A 25,626-nucleotide genomic window follows, 5' to 3' on the forward strand; every position below is an offset into this window, starting at 1 on the left:
AAAAATTCCGTCAAATAATCGTAAGCCTTTGGAATTAATTTTTCAGAAACCGTTACATTCATCATCTTCAAGACTTCAAAGAATTAGGTTGAGTTTACTAACCTACAATCTCATGTTGAGAGATATGAACCTACAATCTCAAAGTTGTATTTAAGCCAGACATTAAATACATTTAGCACTGAGTCGCGACTGTTACAAGGCAAGAAACAAAGAAAAAGAAGAAGATTTGGAAATTCAAACCATATTGGCTATCGCCAACAAAGAATTAGAAACATTGAAAAAGGAAATCCAAAATGATAAAACCTGTAATGGCCAATATCAAAAGAAGAGCTACCTCTCAATATGAGAGCCAGTATGTTAAAATATATTGTTACGAAATTGTACTTGAATTCAAATATAACGATTTAAGGGCTGATTTATTTATTTATTTAATATTAATCTTATAGATAAATACAAGAATAATATAGGAAAATATTAGCACTGGCTGCCAGGGCCATCAGCTAAGGCTGATTTAAAAGTAGCATAATGCTTTCAAATAACAGTGCTGTAATGGCAAACTATAACATATCTGTGGGCATTATTAAATAAAAGCTTTCAGTTGATTTGATCGTAAGTTGGCAACGCTGTATTCGAATATTCAGTTAAAGAACATTGTAAGTACACCACAGATTTTTGACAGTTAAAGAGCAATCTAGAATGCAGATGGCAGTGTTATAAATAGTGGCAGAGGTTGCAGTAGTGAGTGAGTTTATAAGAGACGCTTTTCGAATAAACATCAACTGAGTGCCTTAAAGTGTGTTGTGTTTTTCAAGTAAATTCGTGTACATTATAAATTGTGTCTATATTTCTGAGAATTTATAAACGTGTATAAAAAAACATTAATTCTGTTGTTGTACATTTTAAAGAAATAAAGAGTTGTTACAATTTTCAAAAGTATCCGGTTTATTTAAAGGAAATAAACCAGCGTTTTGAAAAGGTTAAAACGTAACAATATTCACAGCGGACATTTTAGTAATGCCAAGTGCGTAAGAATGGCCAGAGAATCGGTATTTTGACCACAGATGAGCAAAGACATCCTAAATTGTGTCAATAAATTTACCAGCGAAACAATAACAAGCTAAAAATTGGCGAAAAGGAGATTCCCAGACACGGCTTTGAAGTAGGTGCTACAGACTTGTTTCATTTTAACAACGAAGAGTACATTGTTTTCATCGACAGCTATACCTCAAGTTTCAAACGCTTTCCGAAACAACTACAAAACTAGTCATTGTATTAAAGGAAATATTTTCAACATTTGGACCACCGCACTATGTGCCCATTTCCAACTTTTGCGGCAAAAATTCAAAAAATCAGTTTATATATAAACAGCTATGAAAGTTTACATTTTGTAAATAGAGATTTTTGAAAATTGAGATTTTTTTTGAAAATGTTTGTAAGTTGGTGGGGGAGGGGTTTATCAGAAAAGAGGGGAGGGGTTATTGCCAATTTTTTGAAAATGCTTATTTTAGCAGCAGGAGTCTCTACACAAAGTTTTATGATGCTAGATCCCTTGGAAATAATTTTTGCCGCAATTTTGGCTTTTGGACACATAGTGCACCGCTCAATTTAGAAACAGATAATGGACCTCAATTTTCAAGCAATGAGTTTAGATGTTTTTCGTCGGGCTGGAAGTTCAAACACCATACCAGTTCCCCATACCATCCAAGAGGCAAGTACTTCTTGAAGTTTGGTTGTCGCTTGGTACACGATATGTTCTCTTCATGTATGTTGAGAGTGCGAGCGTACAACAAACCTGTACTTAACTAGTAAACATAAAACCGAGTAACAACAAATACATATTCGGTAATTTTGTTGTTCTCGAAGATATTAACATTATTTTTAAGTATAGTTCGAGTAAGTGCACATTAGGGATATTACTAATTTTGGCGAAATTTTTGGCTACCACCACGTGGTCAATGTTGTATAAGTAATGAAAATATTTTTTTTAGGTCATTTTTAATCAAAAACATCACGCACCAACACCAATTTCTAAAATAAACCAAATTTTATTTTCTCTGAAAAATTATATAAATAATTTCATATTTAGGGGATAAGCTAGTTCCTATGCGCATTTTACTGGTTGCTTTGGACAGATCATTAGGAAACCTTTTCCTAAAAGGCTTTAGAAAAACTAAAGATATTATACAAATCAAGCTATAGAGTGAATGAGAATTACAGACTCGCAAGCTTTATTTGTAAAAATATCAAAGCTTAAACAAAACTCCAACAATAAACAGTGAGCTTATCTTTTCTTACATTCCAATCCTCATCAGCATGCCAGGGCCCTGCAGGGGCGAACGAATAATCAAAAAACCTGGAAACCAGCTACTATCAATATTTAATACCTGGTTGAGGATGCGAAGGGAAATCTATACCGTTGAAATTCGGCTGATATTAGACCTACTCAAGCCGATATAAAAACAACGGCAGAAGTCATCGCAGAAAAAGCTGAGTTCAACATTCCATTCCACACCACGTTACTACCATGATTTCAATCATATTCTTATATAATTGTACTATATTCAATTATCAATAGTCTTTTTTATTACATCAATCACATCAGTTCCATTGTTTAAATAAACTTTAAAACAGAAATTATAATTAAATAAAATCAATAAGGACATCAAACTGTCATACAGACGAATGCAGCGTCTTCCACAGAGAGTTATGCAGTGACAATTTACGTAGATATTCCGGTAGCACTGAGGGCTTTGAAATGCCATATGGTACTCTCGAGCATAGTGCTGCACTGTAAGAGAGCTTTTGAAGCGTTATTGGAACTATACCAGATTGTGTTGGTATCCAACACAGGTCAGGCAGAGTTCGGATCTGGACTATATTAATATAGACTGGGTTAATTGGTGCCTTCATTGGTAAATGGGATATGGGCGCATAGGACTTCCGTAGGTCGTGCAAGGATATTGAGGAACTAGAAACAGTGGAACATATTGTTACGAAATTGTACTTGAATTCAAATATAACGATTTTAAGGGCTGATTTAAAAGTAGCATAATGCTTTCAAATAACAATGCTGTAATAGCAAATTGTAACATATCTGTGGGCATTATTAAATAAAAGCTTTGAGTTGACCATTGATCGTAAGTTGGCAACGCTGTTTGCTGCGACCGTATATTCGAATTCGAATATTCAGTTAAAGAACATTGTAGAAATAGAGCTTTCTAGATGGTAATGCAGTGTTATAAATAGTGGCAGAGGTTGAAGTCGTTAGTGAGTTTATCAGAGACGCTATTCAAATAAACATCAACTGAGTGCCTTAAAGTGTGCTGTGTTTTTCAATTGAATTCGTGTACATTATAAAGTGTGTCTTTATTTCTGCGAATTTATAAATTTTCAAACTACTAAACGGCTTTTATTTGCAATCAAAAATATCCGGTTTATTTAAAGGAAATAAACCAAACGTTTTGAAAAGGTTAAAACGTAACAATTGGTGTCAGAAGTGGGATTGCAAATTAATAAGTTTGAGGAACTAAAAGTTGAACAACTCAAGAAAGAATTGAGTAAGTTGGAGCTACCAACAGCAGGTAACAAGGCAGAATTGCAGAGAAGGCTGATATTGACATTGGAGCTTACGAATTCGAGTATAAGGAAGAAATGGAAGTTTCTACACGTTCAGCAACAAGCAGCATGGATTTAAGCACAATGTTTGCGGCTATGATGGAAAAGATGGAAGGAATGCAAATGAAACTTCAAGAAACTTCTAAAGTAAATAACGAGAACCTGGAAGCGAAATTGAACGAAAATTCTAGAACCATCTTAGAAACTACTCGAGTCAACAATGAGAAAATTCTTGCCGACAACGAGAAACTTCGTGCTGAGGTTAAAGCTGAAGTCAAAGAAGCTATCAAACACTTAGCTGAAACTTCAAGAATCCCCTCGAGCTACAGATGAGAAAATTCAGAAAATGTCTGAGGTTATTAACAGCAGAGTGGATATCATTGACCAAAAGGTGTCAGATTTAGAAAATGGTGTTGATCAAAAACTGCATGACCTAGAAACAAAGGTTAATAATCTTCAATGCCAAGATGGGCCGGTTCTAGTTATTTCAGAAGCATCTAGCAGAATAAAGGCCCCTAGTTTTGATGGCAGCACACCATTTAATGTTTTCAAGTTCCAGTTTGATACAGTTGCCAATAGAAACATGTGGAACAATGAAGAAAAAGCTATAGAATTGATATTGGCCTTAAAAGGGAATGCAGCAGTAGTTCTTGAAAGCGTGCCAGCAAACAGCAGAAATTGTTATGATGACATAATGGAGGCGCTACAACGTAAGTACGGTGGTGAACATAAAAAAGAATTATACCGAATGGAATTGCGTGGTAGAGTGCAGAAACCCAATGAGACGCTACAAGATTTTGCGTTGGAAATCGAGCGTTTGCTACAGCTTACTTATCCAGGGGAAAACAACCCATTTTTGGACCATATCAAGATAGAGGCATTCGTCAATGGCATTCGCGATCCTGAAATAAAACATGCGGTTTGTGATAAACCTAAACCATCATTTGCTGAAACAGTCTCATTTGCACTGGCGCAAGAAACATCAAAGATAATTTCAAAGCCCCAGGTGTGTAATGTGCGGAAGATCGAGGTTGTCGCTGAAAATGATAGAAGTATGGTCAACGAATTAAAGGAATTAATAGAGACAGTTTAAGGCTTTAAGTAAGTGACAAACTAAAGCCAAAGTTAAATGTTATAACTGTGGAAAAATGGGTCACATTCAGCGAAACTGCAGAGCACCAATAAAGCGAATCAGATATGTTTCAGCATCAAAAAATAACCATCAGGCGAATCATCAAGCATTACAGGAGCCACCTTTAAAGCGAGCTTGCACTGAGGGACAGGATCTGACACCCACACCTGATGGCCCTACCATCTCCATATCAGTACTGCAACAGGAAAATAACAATCTTACTGCTAGTGGGTACATCAACGGCCGGAAGCACATCCTTACTATGGACACGGGAGCGTCGCAGTCTATCATCAGAACAGATTTAGTAAAGAAATCGATGGAACCAATTTGCAATGTAAGTCTACGCACCGCTACTGGAGATCCTGCCGCTGCACAGTGGGTTGAATGGTACCCAAAGTGGCGATTAATTCATAGAAGCCGTACATAAAAACACAGCATTTTAGAAAAAAGGTTAAAAAAAAAATTTGTAACCCTTTAAGCGCATTAATGTTTTTTGGAAAAACATAATATAAATAATATAATATACAAATATAAATTTATTGTATGTATTTATATTAGTATAAATTTAATTTAAAATCCAATTTTTGTTTTACACAAAATTGTATAAATTTACTAATTTTTTCAAAAAAGTCATAAAAGAGAATATTATAATTTTTTAGTACTGAATAATCATAAATCCATAAAAACACAGCACTTTAGAAAAAAAAAAGTTTAAACAAATTTTTTTTTAACCCGTTAAATGCATTATTGTTTTTTGGAAAAAAATACCTTAGCTCAAAATTTATGCTATAACTTGGGAATGGAAAGCGATAAATTAATGAATAAAATTGGAAATTAAAGCATACTTCATGAGCTACTAAAAAAAATAAAATTATAAATTTATTATATGTATTTACATTAGCATAAATTTAATTTAAAATCTAATTTTTGTTTTTCACAAAATTTTATAAATGTACAATTTTTTTTAAAAAAAAAGCCACAAAAGACAATAAATTTTTTAATGAACAATCATAAATACATAAAAACACAACTTTAAAAAAAATGTAAGAAAAAAATGTTTTAACCTATTTTGTATCAGAATATGTTTTTTAGCAAGAGCAGTTCTTTCTCTATAACTTAAATAAGTAAAAAACCTCAATAAACCCGCACGATTTTTTTTCTGTATATAGAAGCTGAAAGTTCATATTTTAAGAGCATTTAATGGAATTTACCCGATCTCGCCCTTATTTTTTTTAAACTCAATCTATATATCGAAAAAACCCCAATAATGGAGAACTTTAAAAAAAAATCTTAAAAAATATTTTCAAAACATTTATCTAAACAAAAATTATTTATTTATGTTCTCAAATACCTGAAGTTGATGGTTCCATTTTAATATTTCTACTTTTAACAGATTTACCATAAAATATAAGCTCTCGAAATATCACAATTTTCAATTTTAACCACAGCACGCAAAATTTGTAAAAATTATTTGACTTTGTCCGCTCACTGCCAATAAAGTAAGTTATTCACAACTGTAATTTTAGCCCAATTTTAACCCAATACCAAACATGACTGAAACAGATGAAGTTCAGCTTTTGAATTAATCGCCACTTTTGGTACATTTCAACCCTCTGTGCGCTGTCCATGGTAAAGTTAATGTGAAACTAACTATTGGTGGTATTAGCGTAAATGATGTCTTTGTTGTTGCCGATATTGTGGACGAAGTAATCATTGGTGCAGACTTCATGATTAATCACAGCATTACTTTGAATATGGGACAAAAAGTCATGAATTGGCGAAATGTTTAAATACCCCTTGACGTCGGATATGAGAGCAAGTCTCAAGTAAGAAAGTTAGTTTTTGTTGAGCACAAAAGGTTGCCACCGCAGTCAGAGGATTTGGTATGGGCCCGTGAGGAAGTGGAGGATGGTATAGACAATGGTTTGTTGGTGTTGGAACAAGCGGATGTGAGAAGTGGCCATGTAACAATGGAGGCCCTCGTTGAACAGTGCAACGACAGAATGGTTCCCGTTGGAGTGCTTGGTCTGTCGACGAACAGGCTTAAGCGGGGGGCAGTGTTACGAAATTGTACTTGAATTCAAATATAACGATTTTAAGGGCTGATTTAAAAATAGCATAATGCTTTCAAATAACAGTGCTGTAATAGCAAACTGTAACATATCTGTGGGCATTATTAAATAAAAGCTTTCAGTTGACCATTGATCGTAAGTTGGCAACGCTGTTTGCTGCGACCGTATATTCGAATTCGAATATTCAGTTAAAGAAAATTGTAGAAATAGAGCTTTCTAGATGGTAATGCAGTGTTATAAATAGTGGCAGAGGTTGCAGTCGTTAGTGAGTTTATCAAATTCAAAATATTCAAATAAACATCAACTGAGTGCCTTAAAGTGTGCTTTGTTTTTCAATTGAATTCGTGTACATTATAAAGTGTGTCTTTATTTCTGCGAATTTATAAACGTGTATAAAAAACACTGAGTGACTATTTAATTATGTTTTTGTACATTTTAAATAAATAAAGAGCTGTTACAATTTTCAAACTACTAAACGGCTTTTATTTGCAATCAAAAGTATCCGGTTTATTTAAAGGAAATAAACCAAACGTTTTGAAAAGGTTAAAACGTTAAAACTTGAATTCAAATATAACGATTTTAACGGCTGATTTAAAGTTGCATAATGCTTTCAAATAGCAGCGCCTCTCAAACTGTAACATATCTGTGGACATTATTAACATTAAATAAAAGCTTTGAGTTGATCATTGATCGTAAGTATGGCAACGCTGAATGTTTGCTGCGACTCGTATATTCGAATTCGAATATTCAAGTTTTGACAGTTAAAGAACATTGTAGAAAGTTCACCAGAGATGGCGTGTGTATTCGAAAGGTCTAGGTTTCGAATATACGAGCTTTGACAGTTAAAGAACAATCTAGAGTGCAGATGGCAGTGTTATAAATAGTAGCAGAAGTTGCAGTCGTTAGTGAGTTTATCAGTGACGCTATTCGAATAAACATCAACTGAGTGCCTTAAAGTGTGCTGCATTTTCAAGTGAATTCGTGTACATTATAAAGTGTGTCTGTATTTCTGCGAATTTATAAACGTATATAAAAAAACACTGAGTGACTATTTAATTCTGTTGTTGTACATTTTAAATAATAAAAATTTTCAAACTACTAAACGGCTTTTATTTGCAATCAAAAGTATCCGATTTATTTAAAGGAAATAAACCAACGTTTTGAAAAGGTTAAAACGTAACAATATTATGTGTAAATGTTCTAGGATACAAGGTCTCAGGCAGAAATGGCTAGCAGAAAGATTACATGATGTACTGTGGGATATAGCCAGATATGATCTAGGAAATCAATTAGGCTTTATATGGGGAATTAGCTGGCTATTTTAGGCAACGGTAGGTACTATGAGAATCCCAGGCTAGGCAATTTCAACCAAAATCTGCTGTGTTCGTCGTTAGGCCCAATTAATACTAAAACTGTCCAAAAAAATCCAGCGTTTAACTCAAAATAAAAATTAAAATATTTATAATATTCGAATACGAAAAATATATAATGCGATAGATTAATTGAAGCAAGTAAAACCCACTTATTTCTTATATTCGAGCAAAAGAAAAAAATCGCTGGGAAATTAAAATCATAAACAGAGAATTATTAAATATTTTTGAAATTATTAAATTACACTGATTCTGAAGAACCTAAAACGAAATCGATCAGAATAAAAACTACATAATTTCCTGATAAATGGAAAATTGTGAAAAATAAATTCTAAAAAAACATTAAACATTGTATTTTCATTACTGGAAAAAGTTTATGAAATATTTGTACTTACTTATCGGTATCTTTTAATTGTTCTAATTTTTTACACATCTGTTCAATTTCATTTATGCCCGGTAAAAAAATTAATATAGACGTTTTGTTATTTTCGTCGTGATCTGGATCTGTACTGAATGCAGCATCTTGTTTTTCAATATTATTAATTACTATTATTAATTTTAAAGCTAAATTGTACATTTCGACTGATATTCCTGGATCATTATGGCTCACTTGGGCATTCTGCAATAGATCAATATGAAAATTTGGATATGCAATAACAATTGATTTAAAATAGGCCAATTCAAAGTTATCTAGTTGCCGCTTATTTCATATTTTATTACTCAAAAATCCTACCGAAAAAAAATTATACCAAATTATTGTTGACTTCCATTTTATTTGTTATACTCATTCCTTTTAAACTTGAAATTTATACGAGTTGATCTTAGAGAAAGTGAGAGTACAATGTAAAAGGGGAGAAATTAAGAAATTCAAAATATGCAACTGCTTTGAATTGGCCTCATATGTGTAGTTATGAGATTTTACTTACAAGATTATTAATTCGACCTAAATCACAAAGATAAAATTCTTTAACTTGAAAAAGTCGACGAGTGTCTGTTCCTATTACCGGTGCTGGATTTCTCCGTACTTTAAAATAGTTAGAAAACTTAAAAGAAAAAATAATACAAAAATTACTTCAATATATCATAAAAAATATACACATCTGCTCAAAATAATAGATACACCAAAATTTATTTTTTAAAAACGAAAAAAAATAATGGTATATTGTAAAATTATAAAAAAAATTCAGTCGATTTTTATTTATAGTTAAAAGGAGAGTAAAAAACAAAAACAAAATATTTCATAATTAATAATAAATATTATAAAGTAAATTAAATTTCTTAAATTTCGAAAAATTTGGTGCTCATAATAATAGATACATTTTTAAAAATTCTTATTAAACAAAAGCTAATAAATTTTATCTTAAAAAAATTAGTTTATTATTAAAGTAAAGCTAGTATCCAGTATATCCACCTTTGTTTTGTAAAACTTTCTCCACTCTTCTGGGCATACTGGATATCAAGTTCTGACACTTCTCCAATGGAATCTCGTACCATATTTTTTGCGTTTTCTCCCATAAATCGTCTTTATTTTTGAAAACTTCCTTCGAAAGCCTTATCTTTAATTCACTCCACAAGTTTTCTATTGGGTTTAAATCAGGGGATTGGCTGGGCCAGCTTAAAACAGGTACGTTATTCTCCAAGAACCAGTTTTTAACTAATCTTGAACTATGTTTTGGGTCGTTGTCCTGCTGGAATGTCCATATTAATGGCATATTTTCCGATGCACATGGAAGCATTACGTTTTCCAATATGTCTCTATACCCACTAGCATTCATGGTATCTTCTATTCGGAATATCGGACCAACACCATTCCATGAAAAGCAACCCCAAACCATTATGTTTCCCCCGCCATGTTTTACCGTCTTTTTTGTAAATTTAACGTGGAATTCTTTTCCTTTTGGTCGGCGTACATTTCTTTGGCAGTCGTTTCCAAACAAATTTATTTTTGTTTCGTCGCTCCATAAAATATTTCTCCATTTTTTTTCGCCTTCACACCCGGACCATTGTAAGTGCTCTTTAGCAAATTCTAATATTGTCTTGATATTTTTTTGGCGCATTAGTGGCACTTTTCTGGCAATTCTTCCCGGCAATTTAGCTTGTAAAAGACGACGACGAACTGTTTGTGGTCTGATTTCGTTACATAGCTCCGCAGAAATAGCTTTCGATGATATGAAAGGGTCTTTTTTAACCATAAGGACGATCCGCCTATCTGTTTCTGGACTGGTTTTCTTTGGTCTACCGCGAGTTTCTCTTTTTTGTTTTTTAGATAAAGCATTTTGGACAAAATGTAAAGATCTTCCTATGCTCTTTGCTATTTCCCGTAATGATTTTCCTTGATTTCTCATCGTTTGAACAATTTTTTTCTCATCTTCGGTACAATGATGATTTCGTCCCATTTTCTTCAAAAGAGTCCTATTTTTTATAAAATTGTTGCTAAAATATAAATTATACTTACTGTTTCACGTAAATAGGAACAAAAAATTGCACAAAAAAAAAATTTTATATAAACAAATTACAAATTACTGATGTGTATCTATTTTTATGAGCAAATAATTTTTTGTAATTCAAATAAATTCGTTTTTAAAAATCAACATGAAAGCAAATAGTTGCCAGATTTTTGACTGACATGACATTGCCAGATAGAAATTTTAATAATATGATGTATTCTTAACGCTTGCGAGGAAATTTTCAATGTTACCGCCATTTAAATTTTTTCCAATTAGGTGTATCTATTATTTTGAGCAGATGTGTATATGTATATTAAAGTGTCCCAAAAAATTTTTTCTTGGAATTTCGGAAGGCATACCCTCTAATTTTTTTATATATTTATAAGGGTAAAAATGCAATTTTTTCAGTTTTTGTAAAAATTTTGCCATTAAATAATTACTTTTGCAATTTAATTTAAAAGAATCGATATGTGTACGTAATTGTCGTTCTAATAAGACATAAAACATAAAAATTGGTTAAAAAATGTTAAAGTTATTAAAAAATCGCCAGGCCATTAACGTGTCTCAGGCCACTAGAACAAGAAACGTAGGAACAAATTTAACATATTTTGAGAAATATTAAAATAAGAGATTATTTGAACTTAAAATATATACATATTTACTTGTATATGAGTTTTTGTCTTCGTAGGATACCCTTAACCTATTCGCAGGTATGACCAAAAAAAATATTTTTTTAACGGCAGTTTCAAAACTCCAATTTCAAATTTTTATAAATTTTGTTAAACAAATTTCAGAATTTGTTGATCATCACTTGGGGATTTATTGTCAACATAATATGGAATAAAAATGTGAAAAAATTATGTCAATACCTCCTATAGTTTTTCCGTACCTGCTATTTAAATTAGGCGATTTTCGAGAAAAACTTGTTGGCCATATTTTGGCGAATGAGCCGAATTTCCTTACTGTTATGATTTTTAAGTAAAAACTGTTAGGATTTTTGAAATGTTATATAATAATTGAAAAAATATATAACATTTCGATATTTTTCCATGAGAAATTCCAAATATTGAAAAATTTGACCTTCCCGATTTAAGGGTTGACGTTTTCCGATTTTAGTAAAACTTTCAGACTATATTTAAAATTACATGGACTATAATATTCTGAATAGCTTTTACTTAAAAATCATAACAGTAAGGAAATTCGGCTCATTCGCCAAAATATGGCCAAAAAATTAGTTTTTCTCGAAAATCGCAAAATTTAAATCGAAGGTACGGAAAAACTATAGGAGGTATTGACATAATTTTTTCACATTTTTATTCTCTATTATGTTGACAATAAATTCCCAAGTGATGATCAAAAAATTCTGTTTTGAAACTGCCGTTAAAAAAAATATTTTTTTTGGTCATACCTGCGAATAGGTTAACGGTATCCTACGAAGACAAAATATACAAGTAAATATGTATATATTTTAAGTAAAAATAAGCTCTTATTTTAATATTTCTCAAAATATGTTAATTTTGTTCCTACGTTTCTTGTTCTAGTAGCCTGAGACACGTTAATGACCTGGCGATTTTTCAATAACTTTAACATTTTTTAACCGATTTTTTTGTTGTATATCTTATTAGAACGACAATTACGTACACATATCGATTCTTTTAAATTAAATTGCAAAAGTAATTATTTAATGGCAAATTTTTTACAAAAACTGAAAAAATTGCATTTTTTCCCCTTGTAAATGCACCACAAAACTAAATCGCAAGTCGGCACGGGTTACAATCATGATAGAAAGACAAAATTTCATATTTAACTATAGTTTTATATATATAAAAAAATTAGAGGGTATGCGTTCCGAAATTCAAAAAAAAAATTTTTGGGACACTCTAACTTATATGCATATACTTACCATTTTGGTGTCAATTGTAGCAGACATTAAAATTATTTTAACGTGCTTGGAATTAGTGACTAAAAGACGACGCACAATTATAAGTAGAAAATCCATGTCCTGATCGCGTTCGTGAACTTCGTCCAATATAATGTGTGTATAAGGCTCCAACGTTTTGTTCTTGATCAGTTGTTGCAAAAGGACACCAGTAGTGCAGTAAAGTAATCTCGTATCTTCACTTGAATTGGCATGTAGACCAACCTTGCAAATGTAAATATTTTTAAAATCATTCTTCAATTATGTATCAGAAAGATTTAATAGTATGAACATACCTGATAACCGACGACTGTACCTTCATTCCAATTTCGCTCTGCAGAGACACGACGACATATCGAAATGGCAGCAATTCGTCGTGGTTGTGTGCAAACAATTTTGCAATATTCACTACGCCGATATGCATCATCAAGGATATATTGGGGAACCTTCAAATAAAAAATATTGCGTGTTCATTCAAGTTTTATAACACTAGAACGGGAGGTATGAGTGAAAAACCTAAATGCGTAGAATAAATCATGTTATAAACAAGTAAGAGTGCTATAATCTTATTACCCTTCACCAAATTATACTTCAAAATTTTAAATATTTTTAGGTAAACAAAATTAAATTTTTTTTCCACTTGTTTTTTTTTTCATTTTTTGGGAAAAAAATTTTTTCGATTGTTATTTTAAATTTTTTTTTGTTTTTTCAATTTTTTTTTGTGAAAAAAAAAATCGGGTTAAATTTTTTTTCCGATTTTGACCCATTGTAGGTCCAACTTACTATGGTCTTATATACGTCGTTGCAAATGTCTTTGAAATATCTATCATTAGATATCCATATCCATAATGTCTTAGTAATCCAGATATAGGTCAAAAATCGAGGTTGTCTTGGTTTTTTCCTTATATCTCAGCCATTTGTGGACCGATTTTGCTGATTTTAAATAGCAAAATTCTCGAGAGCATGTCTGACAGAATTATTGAAGATTTGGATCCCGAAGGTATCTGGGGTCTTCAGAAAATTGATTTTAACAGACGGACAGACGGATAGGCAGACGGACATGGCTTAATCGACTCCGCTATCTATAAGGATCCAGAATATATATACTTTATAGGGTCGGAATGAAAAATGTAGAAATTACAAACGGAATGACAAACTTATATATACCCTTCTCACGAAGGTGAAGGGTATAAAAACAAGGACCTAGCAAAACCTTTCTTTACCAATTCTTGGTATATTAACTTATTATTTTAACACGGTGACGTCTTTGTCAAAACCGAACTACGTATGCGAAAATTATTCTTATCCAAATTAGAATAATATTTATGATACACATAAAATAAATTTCCAATCCATAGAGAAAAACACATAGAGCGGAAACTAGAAAACAACCCAAACAAAAATAATACTCAAAACAATCACACATACGAGTGTCGTTTTTGTTTTCACATAGTTTTTTTACTAATACATTCTCACCACTTAGATTTTTGACAAATTAGTTAGGTCTTTCACAGGAGACTTTCTGATCTACATACGTGTATCAGAGATGTACATGAGTTGATTCGCTTTTTTCTATATGAATGAAATCACTGCATTTGTTGTGTTTTCAATCTTCAACATGTGCAAACTGCTTGCAGTGCTTGCACTCTCACAATTGATTGCCATTTACACAATCAACAACTCAAAAATGATTACTGTGTTTTGATTTGTATGCAAAACATTCAAATCAGTGCATTAATTTGTTTTAAATAAACATTCGCGCGTGGTTCAAGAACTAAATTTCGTCTTATTTTGATACAATAACTGCGAAATAATAAAAAATATTGAAAAAATTTAAATATGCAAGAAAAATCACTTTTGCAAAATAATAACTGTCATTTGAATGGTATTCATGCACATCTCTGATGTGTATTTATCTATATTCCAACCAGAGATTTGCATGAATAAAAATCAAATGACATATTTATTATTTTGCAAAAGTGAATACTGAGTTATCAATATACATAAACTAAACGAATACTATCATTGCATGATTCACCATAGCAAGTGTTTTGTTACAAAATGTATGTAATTGCTTGCAAAATCTGTGAACTCTTACCATTCACAAAAGCAGGGATTCAATATGAGTGTTATGAATATAAGAAGAGCTTTTTGAGTAAATATACACTTTCCTATATGAGTATATTTTAATTAATTTAAGACTGTATTTAGAAGGATTTTTCTTGCTTATTTCAATTTTTTCAATGTTTTTTTTATTATTTCGCAGTTCATTGTATCAAAATAAAACGATAATTAGTTTTTAAAACAAATTAATGCACTGATTTTTCTCTTATGCATTCAACTTATCATCGAGCTTTTATGAATAATTTGAATACTTTGTATACAAATCAAAACACAGTAATCACTTTTGAGTTGTTATTGCTAAAGGCATTTAAAAAATGATTGAGTAAATGGCAATCAATTGTGAGAGCGCAAGCACTGCAAGCAATATAATTAGCACATGTTGATGATTGAAAACACAACAAATGCAGTGATTTCATTCATATAGAAAAGAAGTTAGAACGGTATATTCGGCTTTGCCGAATCTTAAATACCCTCCACCTGCATACATATTTTTTAGGTTGATATACATATATGGGAGCTATAACCAATTATTGGCCGATCATCATAGAATTAAGTATAGCGATTTTGGTATATATGGGGATTATTTATGACGAAAGTGATTTTCGGAAGTAAACTTTATATGGGGGCTATGGTCAAATGGGCCGATCCACAAAAAATTTAGTGTTGTGATTTATTTTAGCACGAAACTTATTTTTGCTGAATTTTGTATGGATACTGCAATTTTGAAGGCATTTATAGACCATAGAACCATATTTCGGGAAGAAATTTGTATGGGGGCTAGGAGAAATCATGAACCGATTCTTATAATTTTCACCAGAGTGTGTAAAGTTTTATGGTATTATCTGCAATATACATATTTACACAAATAACCAAAAATATGTGAAAATTTGTGTTGTCTCACATTTTGGTTCACAACTCCGGTTCTACTGAACCGATTTTGCTGATTTTCAATACCAAACTGCTTAGGACAACAATAAACATATTTTTTGCAAGTCTACCAATTTTGTTTGCGTATTTTGGATACGGACAGACAGACGGACATGGCTCAATCGACTTAGAATTTCTTAAGGATTAAGAAAATATATACTTCGTTGGGTATCAGATGAATATTTCTCAATGTTACACACGGAATGACAAACTTATATATACCATCATTCACCACTTGTGGTGGTGGAGGGTATAAAAAGCGAATCAACTCATGTACATCTCTGATTCCAACCTACCAAATTTTAAATATTTGAGACATAGAGAAATACACATAGAGCGGAAACTAAAAAAAAAAAGAAACAAAAAAATACTTATCGCGAATGGAATGGAAAAACCCCAAGAGTGATCTGTAAAACAAATGGAATTTTTTTTCCAATATCAGCAGCGATTTTATGATCAAAATCCAGTCATTTGTATTCCAAAATTTATCAAAAAAAAAATTATTCAATGCAAGTGAAGGATGGTTGAAGAAATTTAAGCGTCGACATGGAATAGGATTTATAAAAATAACGGGCTAGAAATTTTCTTCAAACCTCATTGATCCATTTGTGAAACAGTTTAAGGATTACTTGGATGAGCGTGGGTAGACTCTTCACCAAATCTACAATGCCGACTCTTGTCACATGTAATGAGAAAACGGCTCCCAGAAGAAAAATATGTAAAGGGCGAATAACTTTTTTGCCTGCGAATGGCACAGACAAACTGAAATTGTTGGTTGTTGGAAAATCGAAAAACCCACGCGCCTTTAAAATGTTTTTTCCATAATCCTGTAATATACAACTCCAGTAATAACGCCTGGATAACATCATTTATATTAAAGGACTGATGAAGAATTTGTTCCCCATAAGTAAACATTTTTTAGATCAGACAATTTTTGGCTTCAAAAGGTCTGTAGCAAAATGCAGTTTTGCTTTTGCGTGTCACCCAGTTGAGTAACTAAAAAGTGATGACGGTTTAATTATAGCAATGAATCTATCACCCAATTGCACTGCGCTTATTCACAAAAAAATGCAGTTCAGATTCTAGCTACGTCCTGGGATAAAATATCAGTTTCCAATATCCGAAAATCCTGGAACGCGTTGTCAAATTCGGTACTGAATGGAGTGAAAAGTATAACATGCCCTTAAATATTTTACAAAATATAATTCAGGAAAAAAACGATGATACATAAACATAAACAACTGGATTCAAGAAGAATTTCATGTGGAAAGTAATGAGGAGCAAATGGAATTATTAAATACGGAATCGGAGGAGTGGTCATGAAGAAAACAAAATTAAGGTGGACGATTGTATAACATCGATAAACATATGCATACAATGGGCTTTGGAAAATGATAAGGAGACAACAGCACTACATGAACTTGATTCAGCTGTTATTTTAAAATATAATTTGCCAAAAAAGCAACTCAAAATCTCCGATTTCTTTAAAAATGTTTAAAATGTAAATATGTCAAAAAAAAAACAATTCTAACTGTTTGGCATCAATCCAAGTTTTCCAAAATTGTTATAAAAATAAAACAAACAAATTTCAAGTTTAAATTAGGGACGAAGATCTCTTTTTATTGTTAATAAATATTACCTCGTAGAAGGATATATTGCGTTTTTTAGTAAAAATGCACGTAGTGCTTATGTCGAAGACAATTTGACAAGTGTTTTTTAATGCTAAAAATAACAAACATAATATGGTGGCAAACAATATTTAAGGACCCGTTAACGGTTTACTCGCTAGAATCTAGTAAAATACTTCCAGCAAAGTTGCATAAAAAAGGAAGCAACAATAGATTCTAACGTTGTTAAAAATAGTATAATACGTTTAATGTAGTTATTACCAAAAGGATGCAACCTAAACACTAACTTTAAAAAGTACATCAAATTTCTCAATAAAATTTTGGGTTCTGTTATCGCGAAAATTCAGTTTTCGCAACAGGTCTGGCCATAAATAAGTTTATAAAAAATAATGGCCCATAATCATAGTCAAATACTAAAGTCGGTTCTTTTTAAAAACTACTTTAAAATAAAAACCCGCTTTTAATTATTTTCCAACTTAGTCAAAATTAAAGTATGTTTTAAATTGAATCAGTGATGTTAACCATACGGTAATTACCGTATTGTACGGTAATTTAGTCCTCCGTACGGTAGGCAGGTAATTTCTACATTTGTACGGTAATTTTAAAAAGTATAAATTTTTTAAGAATTATATCGCAAAAGTTATATTTCCATAATGTGTCTACATATGATATACATATTTCTCATTAAAATAATAATAAAATTTTGAGGATGATGATAACCAACTACCGCAAGTCTTTCAAGTATGGATACAAATACAAACAAATTAGTATTAAAAACTGATTGCAAACATTTTTTTGAATCAAATCAAATGCAATCATTAAAAACATTGACGTAATAAATCCCCAATTGTTCGATACCAATATTTCTGTAATATTAAAATATCCTTTAGTTTTTCATTTCCCAGAAAATGTTCAAATGGATGAATTTAATGGAATTGATAAGGAATTTATGCTTATAAGGCAAATAAAATATGTTGATAAAAATGGCATTCTGCTGTTTTACAAACTTGGTCCTATATTCAAAACCCTCTATCTTTGATATTCATGAAAATTAGTTTTTGATGGTAAAATGTTCAGTAAAACAGTCCTCATCTATGATGTGAATTTCTTACAAGCATATTGTTTTTTGCTATTTTATTTGCATTTTTGTTATTTCTCTATGTTATACAATTAATTTTTTCCGAATGCAAAAGTCTCTATCTTTTCAAATAATTAATTTTCAAATATTTTTTTTGAATAATTTCTTCTTGCAATTCATGTGTTCTTACTAATTTTTGAATGCTGAACATGAATTTTACATTTTGCAATCATTTAAAAAAATGAATTACCATGGAATTATTTTACCAACCAATATTTTATATAACAATTAATGGTTAAAGTTGGAATTTGCTTAAAAAGTGTCTACTTTTAAAGTGTTTTTTATCTTATGTTGTATTATTAGCCGTTATCTAAATAAATCACGTTAAAAACTGACAGATGGCATAAATGAAATCAAAATAATTTAATTCTATTAAAATGCAAAATCCTCTATCTTATCATTTTTATACATACACATTGAATATTTTGAGAAGAAAATATAAATAATGCAAAATTTTAAAAACAAATTGTATGTGAGATTCAGTAGTTGCTTTAAAATAATAATTGTAGCATACCGAATTTTAATAACTCAAGTAATACGCGAAAAAACATTTTTTTGGCTTTCCTGAAAAGTTGTGTTTTTTAAGATAGAGAGTTTTGAATATAGGCCCTCGATATATTGAATTATAAAAATAAACCTGTTTCAATAAGAAAATATTATTATTTTTGTACAAAACTGCATACGGTAATTTTACTTAAAAAACGGTAATTTTTTTAGGGCTGTACGGTAATCGAAATTAAAAAGTTAACATCACTGAATTGTGTCACCTCAATGTAGAAAATGTTTTCATACAATATACAAAAAAAATGTAGACCTAACGCTGCGTTTACACATGCAAGTAGATTGATGAAAGTTGATAATACGTATTATTATCGAAAATGTCGAAAATACATCGAAATGTCTACAAGTTGCTTGAGCGTTTACACATGCAAGTAAAAGTTCATTTTGTAAATGTTAGCGAAGGAGAATGATGTCTTCAAAATGCCACAAATATAAGAATATTACAGCTAATTCGATAAATAAACCTTTTATATATCAGCATTTGTTATTTTTAAGTCCATTTGCGGCTTGAAACCAAATTTTATTATTTTTATTCATAACAATAAAGTGTTACCATGATATTCAAATATAAAAATTTCTGGGGAAAATGTTAGGTTAACAATTTTTATAGATATTAGTAACAATTTTATTTATTAAAACTAATGAAATTGCTATTTTTACGAAAACGATAAGCATTAGTGGTCATTTGTACTATTTTCTTTTACAAAAATACATAAAATTAGTTAAAAATATAATTATTATTTTACCACCTTCTGATAAATTTTTTAAAAGCTATTTATTGGCAACTCTATTTGTCATCACTTGTATGAAAGTGTCGAAAATCACTGTCCACCTAAATTCAGTAGGCAGTGAGCTGCAAGTGGCTGCATGTGTGATTGTGTTAGTGCAAAAGTATGTATGTATTGTGTTTTTCGAACTGTTACTTGCATGTGTAAACGCTAGGTAAACAGCTGACTTAGAAAATTAAAAGTGGCAAACAAAAAAAGTAACGGGAAAAATATAGAAAAATGCTGTTTGTGGGCGAATATCTTGAAATTTAAAAATTTTTGACTTTTTGTCGAACTTTTTTCCTTTTTTTTTGAATTCTCAAAATTGTTGGCAAGGGTACGTAACCAAAACGCCAGGGTATCCCACACGATTTAAGTAAGTCCCCAGTCGACCTATATCTTCATATATGAAGCTCCACCAGTAACGAAGAGTTTTTAATGGTCTCCACCAGGGTTTATCAAATTATACGAAGCCTTACATCACACACGTGCCAGAGTGTGACGCAAAATTGTCGAAGGCAAAAAAACTAAAACCGGCCTGATGCACTTAAAAAATAATTGCAATGACGCGCGAGTTGTTAATCAGCCCAGATTTACTTTACGACTGAACTTTTTTACTTGGTGAATAACAGTTGATGCTGTTGTTAAATGAGTTAAAAACAGCTTCAGCTAGTTTTATATTTACAGTCGAATTTAACGTCAAAAGTATACTTTAACTTGTCTATGGTAGACCCAAAGTCCACTCTTAAGTAAAGACGACTTTATTTCTCTTAAAATATACTTTATTTCTGACTATGATTATGGGCCATTGTGTGTAATTTTAACTTGGATGTGAAGCCCATGTGTAATTGAGTGAATGTGTAATTCATGTGTAATTTTAAATTCCAATTATATCCAAAATATATTATCAATGTATGTCTTTTATCTATATTTTGAATTTAAATTGAATGAATGAATTATGTATTGTTCAGTAAAAACAACTTTATTTCTCTTAAAATAATGATTATTCCAAGACGAATTTAAATATTTTATTTCTTGATTTATTCGAATTTAGAAAGAACCAACAATTTCTTTATGTGTATTTCATAATTTGATATGGCAGCACAGTTAGCAGCTGTCCGGCCTGCATCGGATTCTAAACAAACGAATTATAAAAACAATCGGAGAAAACATGGAAATTGAACTGGCCATTTATGAAGACTGTTTGAGTTTAATAGAAAAATTCGTGGAGAGTAATCAGCCAACGTTTAAATCCTTTTGCCAACAGTGGCAAAAGGCAATGTTCCAACATATTTATGCAATTCAAACAACTGTCATAGAAGTCATCCAGACAACTAAAACAATATTACATCTAGCTAAACGTATAGTATGTGCCAAAGATGCATTTGGAAAACTTGAATTTGAACACAATGATAGCAGTCAATTTGTTCGTCGTATTGGCGGAATGTATCTTATGTACGCCGTTTATTTTAAACAACCCACGAAACAATATGTAAAAATACTTACGAGTTACGAAACTTGGCAAGATTTGTTAACATTTATCGAATCTCTGCCAATGAACAGCATGACGGTTGAAGTACGGTACATGTTTTGGCACTTATACAAAGAAGATGCTTTCCGTTTTACAGCCTTAGATTATGATGTGGGTTTAGAAAATTTAGTAGATTATGATACAATATATAACATACATAATGGAATTAAATCTGATGAGGTCGTAAGGGTCAAGTTAAAGCAAAAGCTAATAGCCGTTGCCGATACTGAAAAAGTTCTACCAGACATGGTGGCTCTTGAGGAGGAATATAATAAAACAAAGAAATCCATCGCTGGAGTTAATAAGTCTGCAAAGGCACTTCCATCAACAACTATATTCCAAGATATTCAAGACGCACTCAAGATTATACGTAATGTTTTAGACGAAAAAGACAGCCAAAACATTTCATCGTCTAAGAATAGATCAAACCATAATGAAAAAAGAAAAGAACTTAAGCGAAAAGCTGCTGGCAGGTGCAACGACGCAACAGATGATGAGGTACCATTAGAAGAAGACATATCTAAACAAGCAGAGACGAAAAGACACTTCGGCAGACCAACTGTTAGACAACTTATGACTCAAAAGTTGCCAGAAAATATATCAGATGATCTTAGAAATTCGTCAACTGAAGATGAGGACAATGTCGAAGTTCAAGAAAGTTTTGAGCTGGTGCAACTTGAAACAGATAGTGAAGAGGCCAATGTAAAAATGCATGATACTTTTGAGCTCTTGGAACTTGAAAATGATAGTGAAAATGACGATAACCAAATTTTCTAGACGATATAAAATAATTTACTCGTAATCTATTTTTTAAAATCGTTATACATACACATCTGCTCAAAATAATAGATACACCTAATTGGAAAAAATTTAAATGGCGGTAACATTGAAAATTTCCTCGCAAGCGTTAAGAATACATCATATTATTAAAATTTCTATCTGGCAATGTCATGTCAGTCAAAAATCTGGCAACTATTTGCTTTCATGTTGATTTTTAAAAACGAATTTATTTGAATTACAAAAAATTATTTGCTCATAAAAATAGATACACATCAGTAATTTGTAATTTGTTTATATACAATTTTTTTTTTGTGCAATTTTTTGTTCCTATTTACGTGAAACAGTAAGTATAATTTAAATTTTAGCAACAATTTTATAAAAAATAGGACTCTTTTGAAGAAAATGGGACGAAATCATCATTGTACCGAAGATGAGAAAAAAATTGTTCAAACGATGAGAAATCAAGGAAAATCATTACGGGAAATAGCAAAGAGCATAGGAAGATCTTTACATTTTGTCCAAAATGCTTTATCTAAAAAACAAAAAAGAGAAACTCGCGGTAGACCAAAGAAAACCAGTCCAGAAACAGATAGGCGGATCGTCCTTATGGTTAAAAAAGACCCTTTCATATCATCGAAAGCTATTTCTGCGGAGCTATGTAACGAAATCAGTCCACAAACAGTTCGTCGTCGTCTTTTACAAGCTAAATTGCCGGGAAGAATTGCCAGAAAAGTGCCACTAATGCGCCAAAAAAATATCAAGACAAGATTAGAATTTGCTAAAGAGCACTTACAATGATCCGGGTGTGAAGGCGAAAAAAAATGGAGAAATATTTTATGGAGCGACGAAACAAAAATAAATTTGTTTGGAAACGACTGCCAAAGAAATGTACGCCGACCAAAAGGAAAAGAATTCCACGTTAAATTTACAAAAAAGACGGTAAAACATGGCGGGGGAAACATAATGGTTTGGGGTTGCTTTTCATGGAATGGTGTTGGTCCGATATTCCGAATAGAAGATACCATGAATGCTAGTGGGTATAGAGACATATTGGAAAACGTAATGCTTCCATATGCATCGGAAAATATGCCATTAATATGGACATTCCAGCAGGACAACGACCCAAAACATAGTTCAAGATTAGTTAAAAACTGGTTCTTGGAGAATAACGTACCTGTTTTAAGCTGGCCCAGCCAATCCCCTGATTTAAACCCAATAGAAAACTTGTGGAGTGAATTAAAGATAAGGCTTTCGAAGGAAGTTTTCAAAAATAAAGACGATTTATGGGAGAAAACGCAAAAATATGGTACGAGATTCCATTGGAGAACTGTCAGAACTTGATATCCAGTATGCCCAGAAGAGTGGAGAAAGTTTTACAAAACAAAGGTGGATATACTGGATACTAGCTTTACTTTAATAATAAACTAATTTTTTTAAGATAAAATTTATTAGCTTTTGTTTAATAAGAATTTTTAAAAATGTATCTATTATTATGAGCACCAAATTTTTCGAAATTTAAGAAATTTAATTTACTTTATAATATTTATTATTAATTATGAAATATTTTGTTTTTGTTTTTTACTCTCCTTTTAACTATAAATAAAAATCGACTGAATTTTTTTTATAATTTTACAATATACCATTATTTTTTTTCGTTTTTAAAAAATAAATTTTGGTGTATCTATTATTTTGAGCAGATGTGTATGTATAAATTATATAGATATAATATGCACGTATAAATATAACACATCTTAATCAAATTCATTACCTGTGTTGTTTTTCCACATCCAGTATCACCTTCCAAAATTATGACTGGATTCTTGCGAATACTATTTATGATTTCATCTTTAACATCATGTATGGGCAAAGATTTGTCACGTTCCAAATTAAATTGATATCGACTGTAGACTCTATCGTTAATTACATTTTTTGGATAATCAACTACGTCATCTTCCTCACTAAGAATACCCAAATCCTCTGGAAGAACTGCTCTTTTGGCGTAAGAACCATCACCAAAATCTGATTTTTCTAACTAGAATTCGTTTTACATATATTAACTGATATAAGAAATGCAATACAAACCGAAATCAACTTATTACCTTCCTGTATTTACTTGCACTTTCGGATATTCCATGCTCTCGCTTGACGTTAGCACTTGTTGATGGTGCCTCTTCGACAATCGGTTTTGGGACAGGAGCACTAACACGTTTGAAATCTTTTGATATATTAAAAAAGTCTTCTATTTCATCCATTTTATTTGGTAAAACGAATTTTTCTTTTTATTTCATTAAACACAAAAAATTAAAAACCAAACCAAATCATACAATTGTTCTTATTTTATTGCAAATTTTTTAAGTCGTTTGTTTGTTGTTCTATGGCCGCATACAAGGTGCATTTAATAAGGTGCCATCGGCAGCACAGCTGATTATAGAAATAGCACGCACAAATGTCAAACTACATATATAAAAAATATTCGCCCGTACGTCCGTATGTCAAACTCTATATATAAAAAATAAGTGAATTCGCCTGTATTTATTTCAATTCGCCACTGCTGTCACCTTGTTAAATACGTCTTGGTGATTTCGATAGTATAGTTTATAGATGTGACAAAAGGTCGACTTTTCTGCTTTGGAATTTATGAAAAGCCGACTTTGGTCCTATCATAAAGAATTATACATAGAGACGAGACACTACGATTTGTCAAACAAAAATAAATCATATGTTTGATACAACAACAAAATACATTGACTAACACGTATTTTGTTGTTGCAAGAGTTAGGTTTTTGACAACAGACTTAGGTTTTTGACAATGACGTCTCGTCTCTATGTTACCCAATGGGTCCTATTTTAATATAAAAATATATGGTAGCTAGGTCTACTGATGGGTTAAATGAATGTTATAAATAAAACTTTTACCACAAAAATAGAAAATTTATTTTTATCGGGTAAGTAAATATGCTTATTGAGTTTTTTCTTTCTTCATTTCATTGATTTACTAAACGATGGAATAATATTATTCTTAGAACTATTTACGTCTTGTTCTAATAAAAGATAATAATGAAAAAGCAACTTGCTAGACAGAGAAAGTACAATACTAAAACGTATTTTGACATTTAATGATAAACTAATGCTTGCTTCCGGCATAAACTTTAACGTACAGAGATATATTCTGTATAAAAAACTAAAAATAGTCAACACTTAAAACTAAATAAGGAACAAATCAAGATCACCGTAACAGTTTATATTTTCATAATTTTTTTTCTGTTAATATTCACATTTTCTGTATTGTCGGTCTTCGGCCGGGTGAATGGACTTTTAACTCTGGGGTGTATCGAACACCGGCTTCGCTAAAATCACTTTTCCGGTATATCAAAATTTTCTGAAGTACTGTCATATAAATTCAAAAAGGAATTTTTGGTTCACAATATTAATAAACTGTACCATATTATATATCATATTAAAGGTATAGTGAAGCACTATTCAATGATACCCATAGCGATCAGTTTGTTTTCCAAATATATGAGAAATGTACAATTATATGTATTGACTTTAAATTCCTATAACTCTTAAACTAAGAGAGAGCAGGCAAAAATATTAACGTTTTTGTGCTTCTAAT

At 31.3% G+C, this 25,626-nt stretch overlaps 2 protein-coding genes across 2 annotated transcripts in view; one reads left to right on the forward strand and one right to left on the reverse strand.

Annotated features, from left to right (window-relative positions):
- Window positions 1-24,345, reverse strand: part of LOC135963259 (probable ATP-dependent RNA helicase spindle-E) — a 39,898-nt gene extending 15,553 nt beyond the window's left edge. The window contains exons 1-6 of the mRNA XM_065515038.1: window positions 24,110-24,345; window positions 23,779-24,042; window positions 12,851-13,000; window positions 12,540-12,779; window positions 9,116-9,232; window positions 8,585-8,808 (exon numbers count right to left, since the gene is read on the reverse strand). Coding sequence (XP_065371110.1) covers window positions 8,585-8,808; window positions 9,116-9,232; window positions 12,540-12,779; window positions 12,851-13,000; window positions 23,779-24,042; window positions 24,110-24,262 — 1,148 coding nt within the window. The 5' untranslated portion in view covers window positions 24,263-24,345. The remainder of the gene's footprint in view (window positions 1-8,584; window positions 8,809-9,115; window positions 9,233-12,539; window positions 12,780-12,850; window positions 13,001-23,778; window positions 24,043-24,109) is intronic.
- Pbp45 (proximal sequence element A Pbp45) lies at window positions 20,837-22,156 on the forward strand. The gene has a single exon (XM_065515037.1). It carries the CDS (start codon window positions 20,871-20,873, stop codon window positions 22,005-22,007), a length of 1,137 nt encoding a protein of 378 aa, XP_065371109.1. The 5' UTR covers window positions 20,837-20,870; the 3' UTR covers window positions 22,008-22,156.
- Window positions 24,346-25,626: the final 1,281 nt, after the last annotated feature.

This window comes from Calliphora vicina, chromosome 1 (genome assembly GCF_958450345.1).
Source record: "Calliphora vicina chromosome 1, idCalVici1.1, whole genome shotgun sequence".
In the NCBI taxonomy this organism is placed as follows: Eukaryota; Metazoa; Arthropoda; class Insecta; order Diptera; family Calliphoridae; genus Calliphora; species Calliphora vicina.

Coding starts and splice junctions, on each gene's coding strand:
- Pbp45 (XM_065515037.1), top strand. CDS start 20,871: ATGGAAATTGAACTGGCCATTTATGAAGACTGTTTGAGTTTAATAGAA.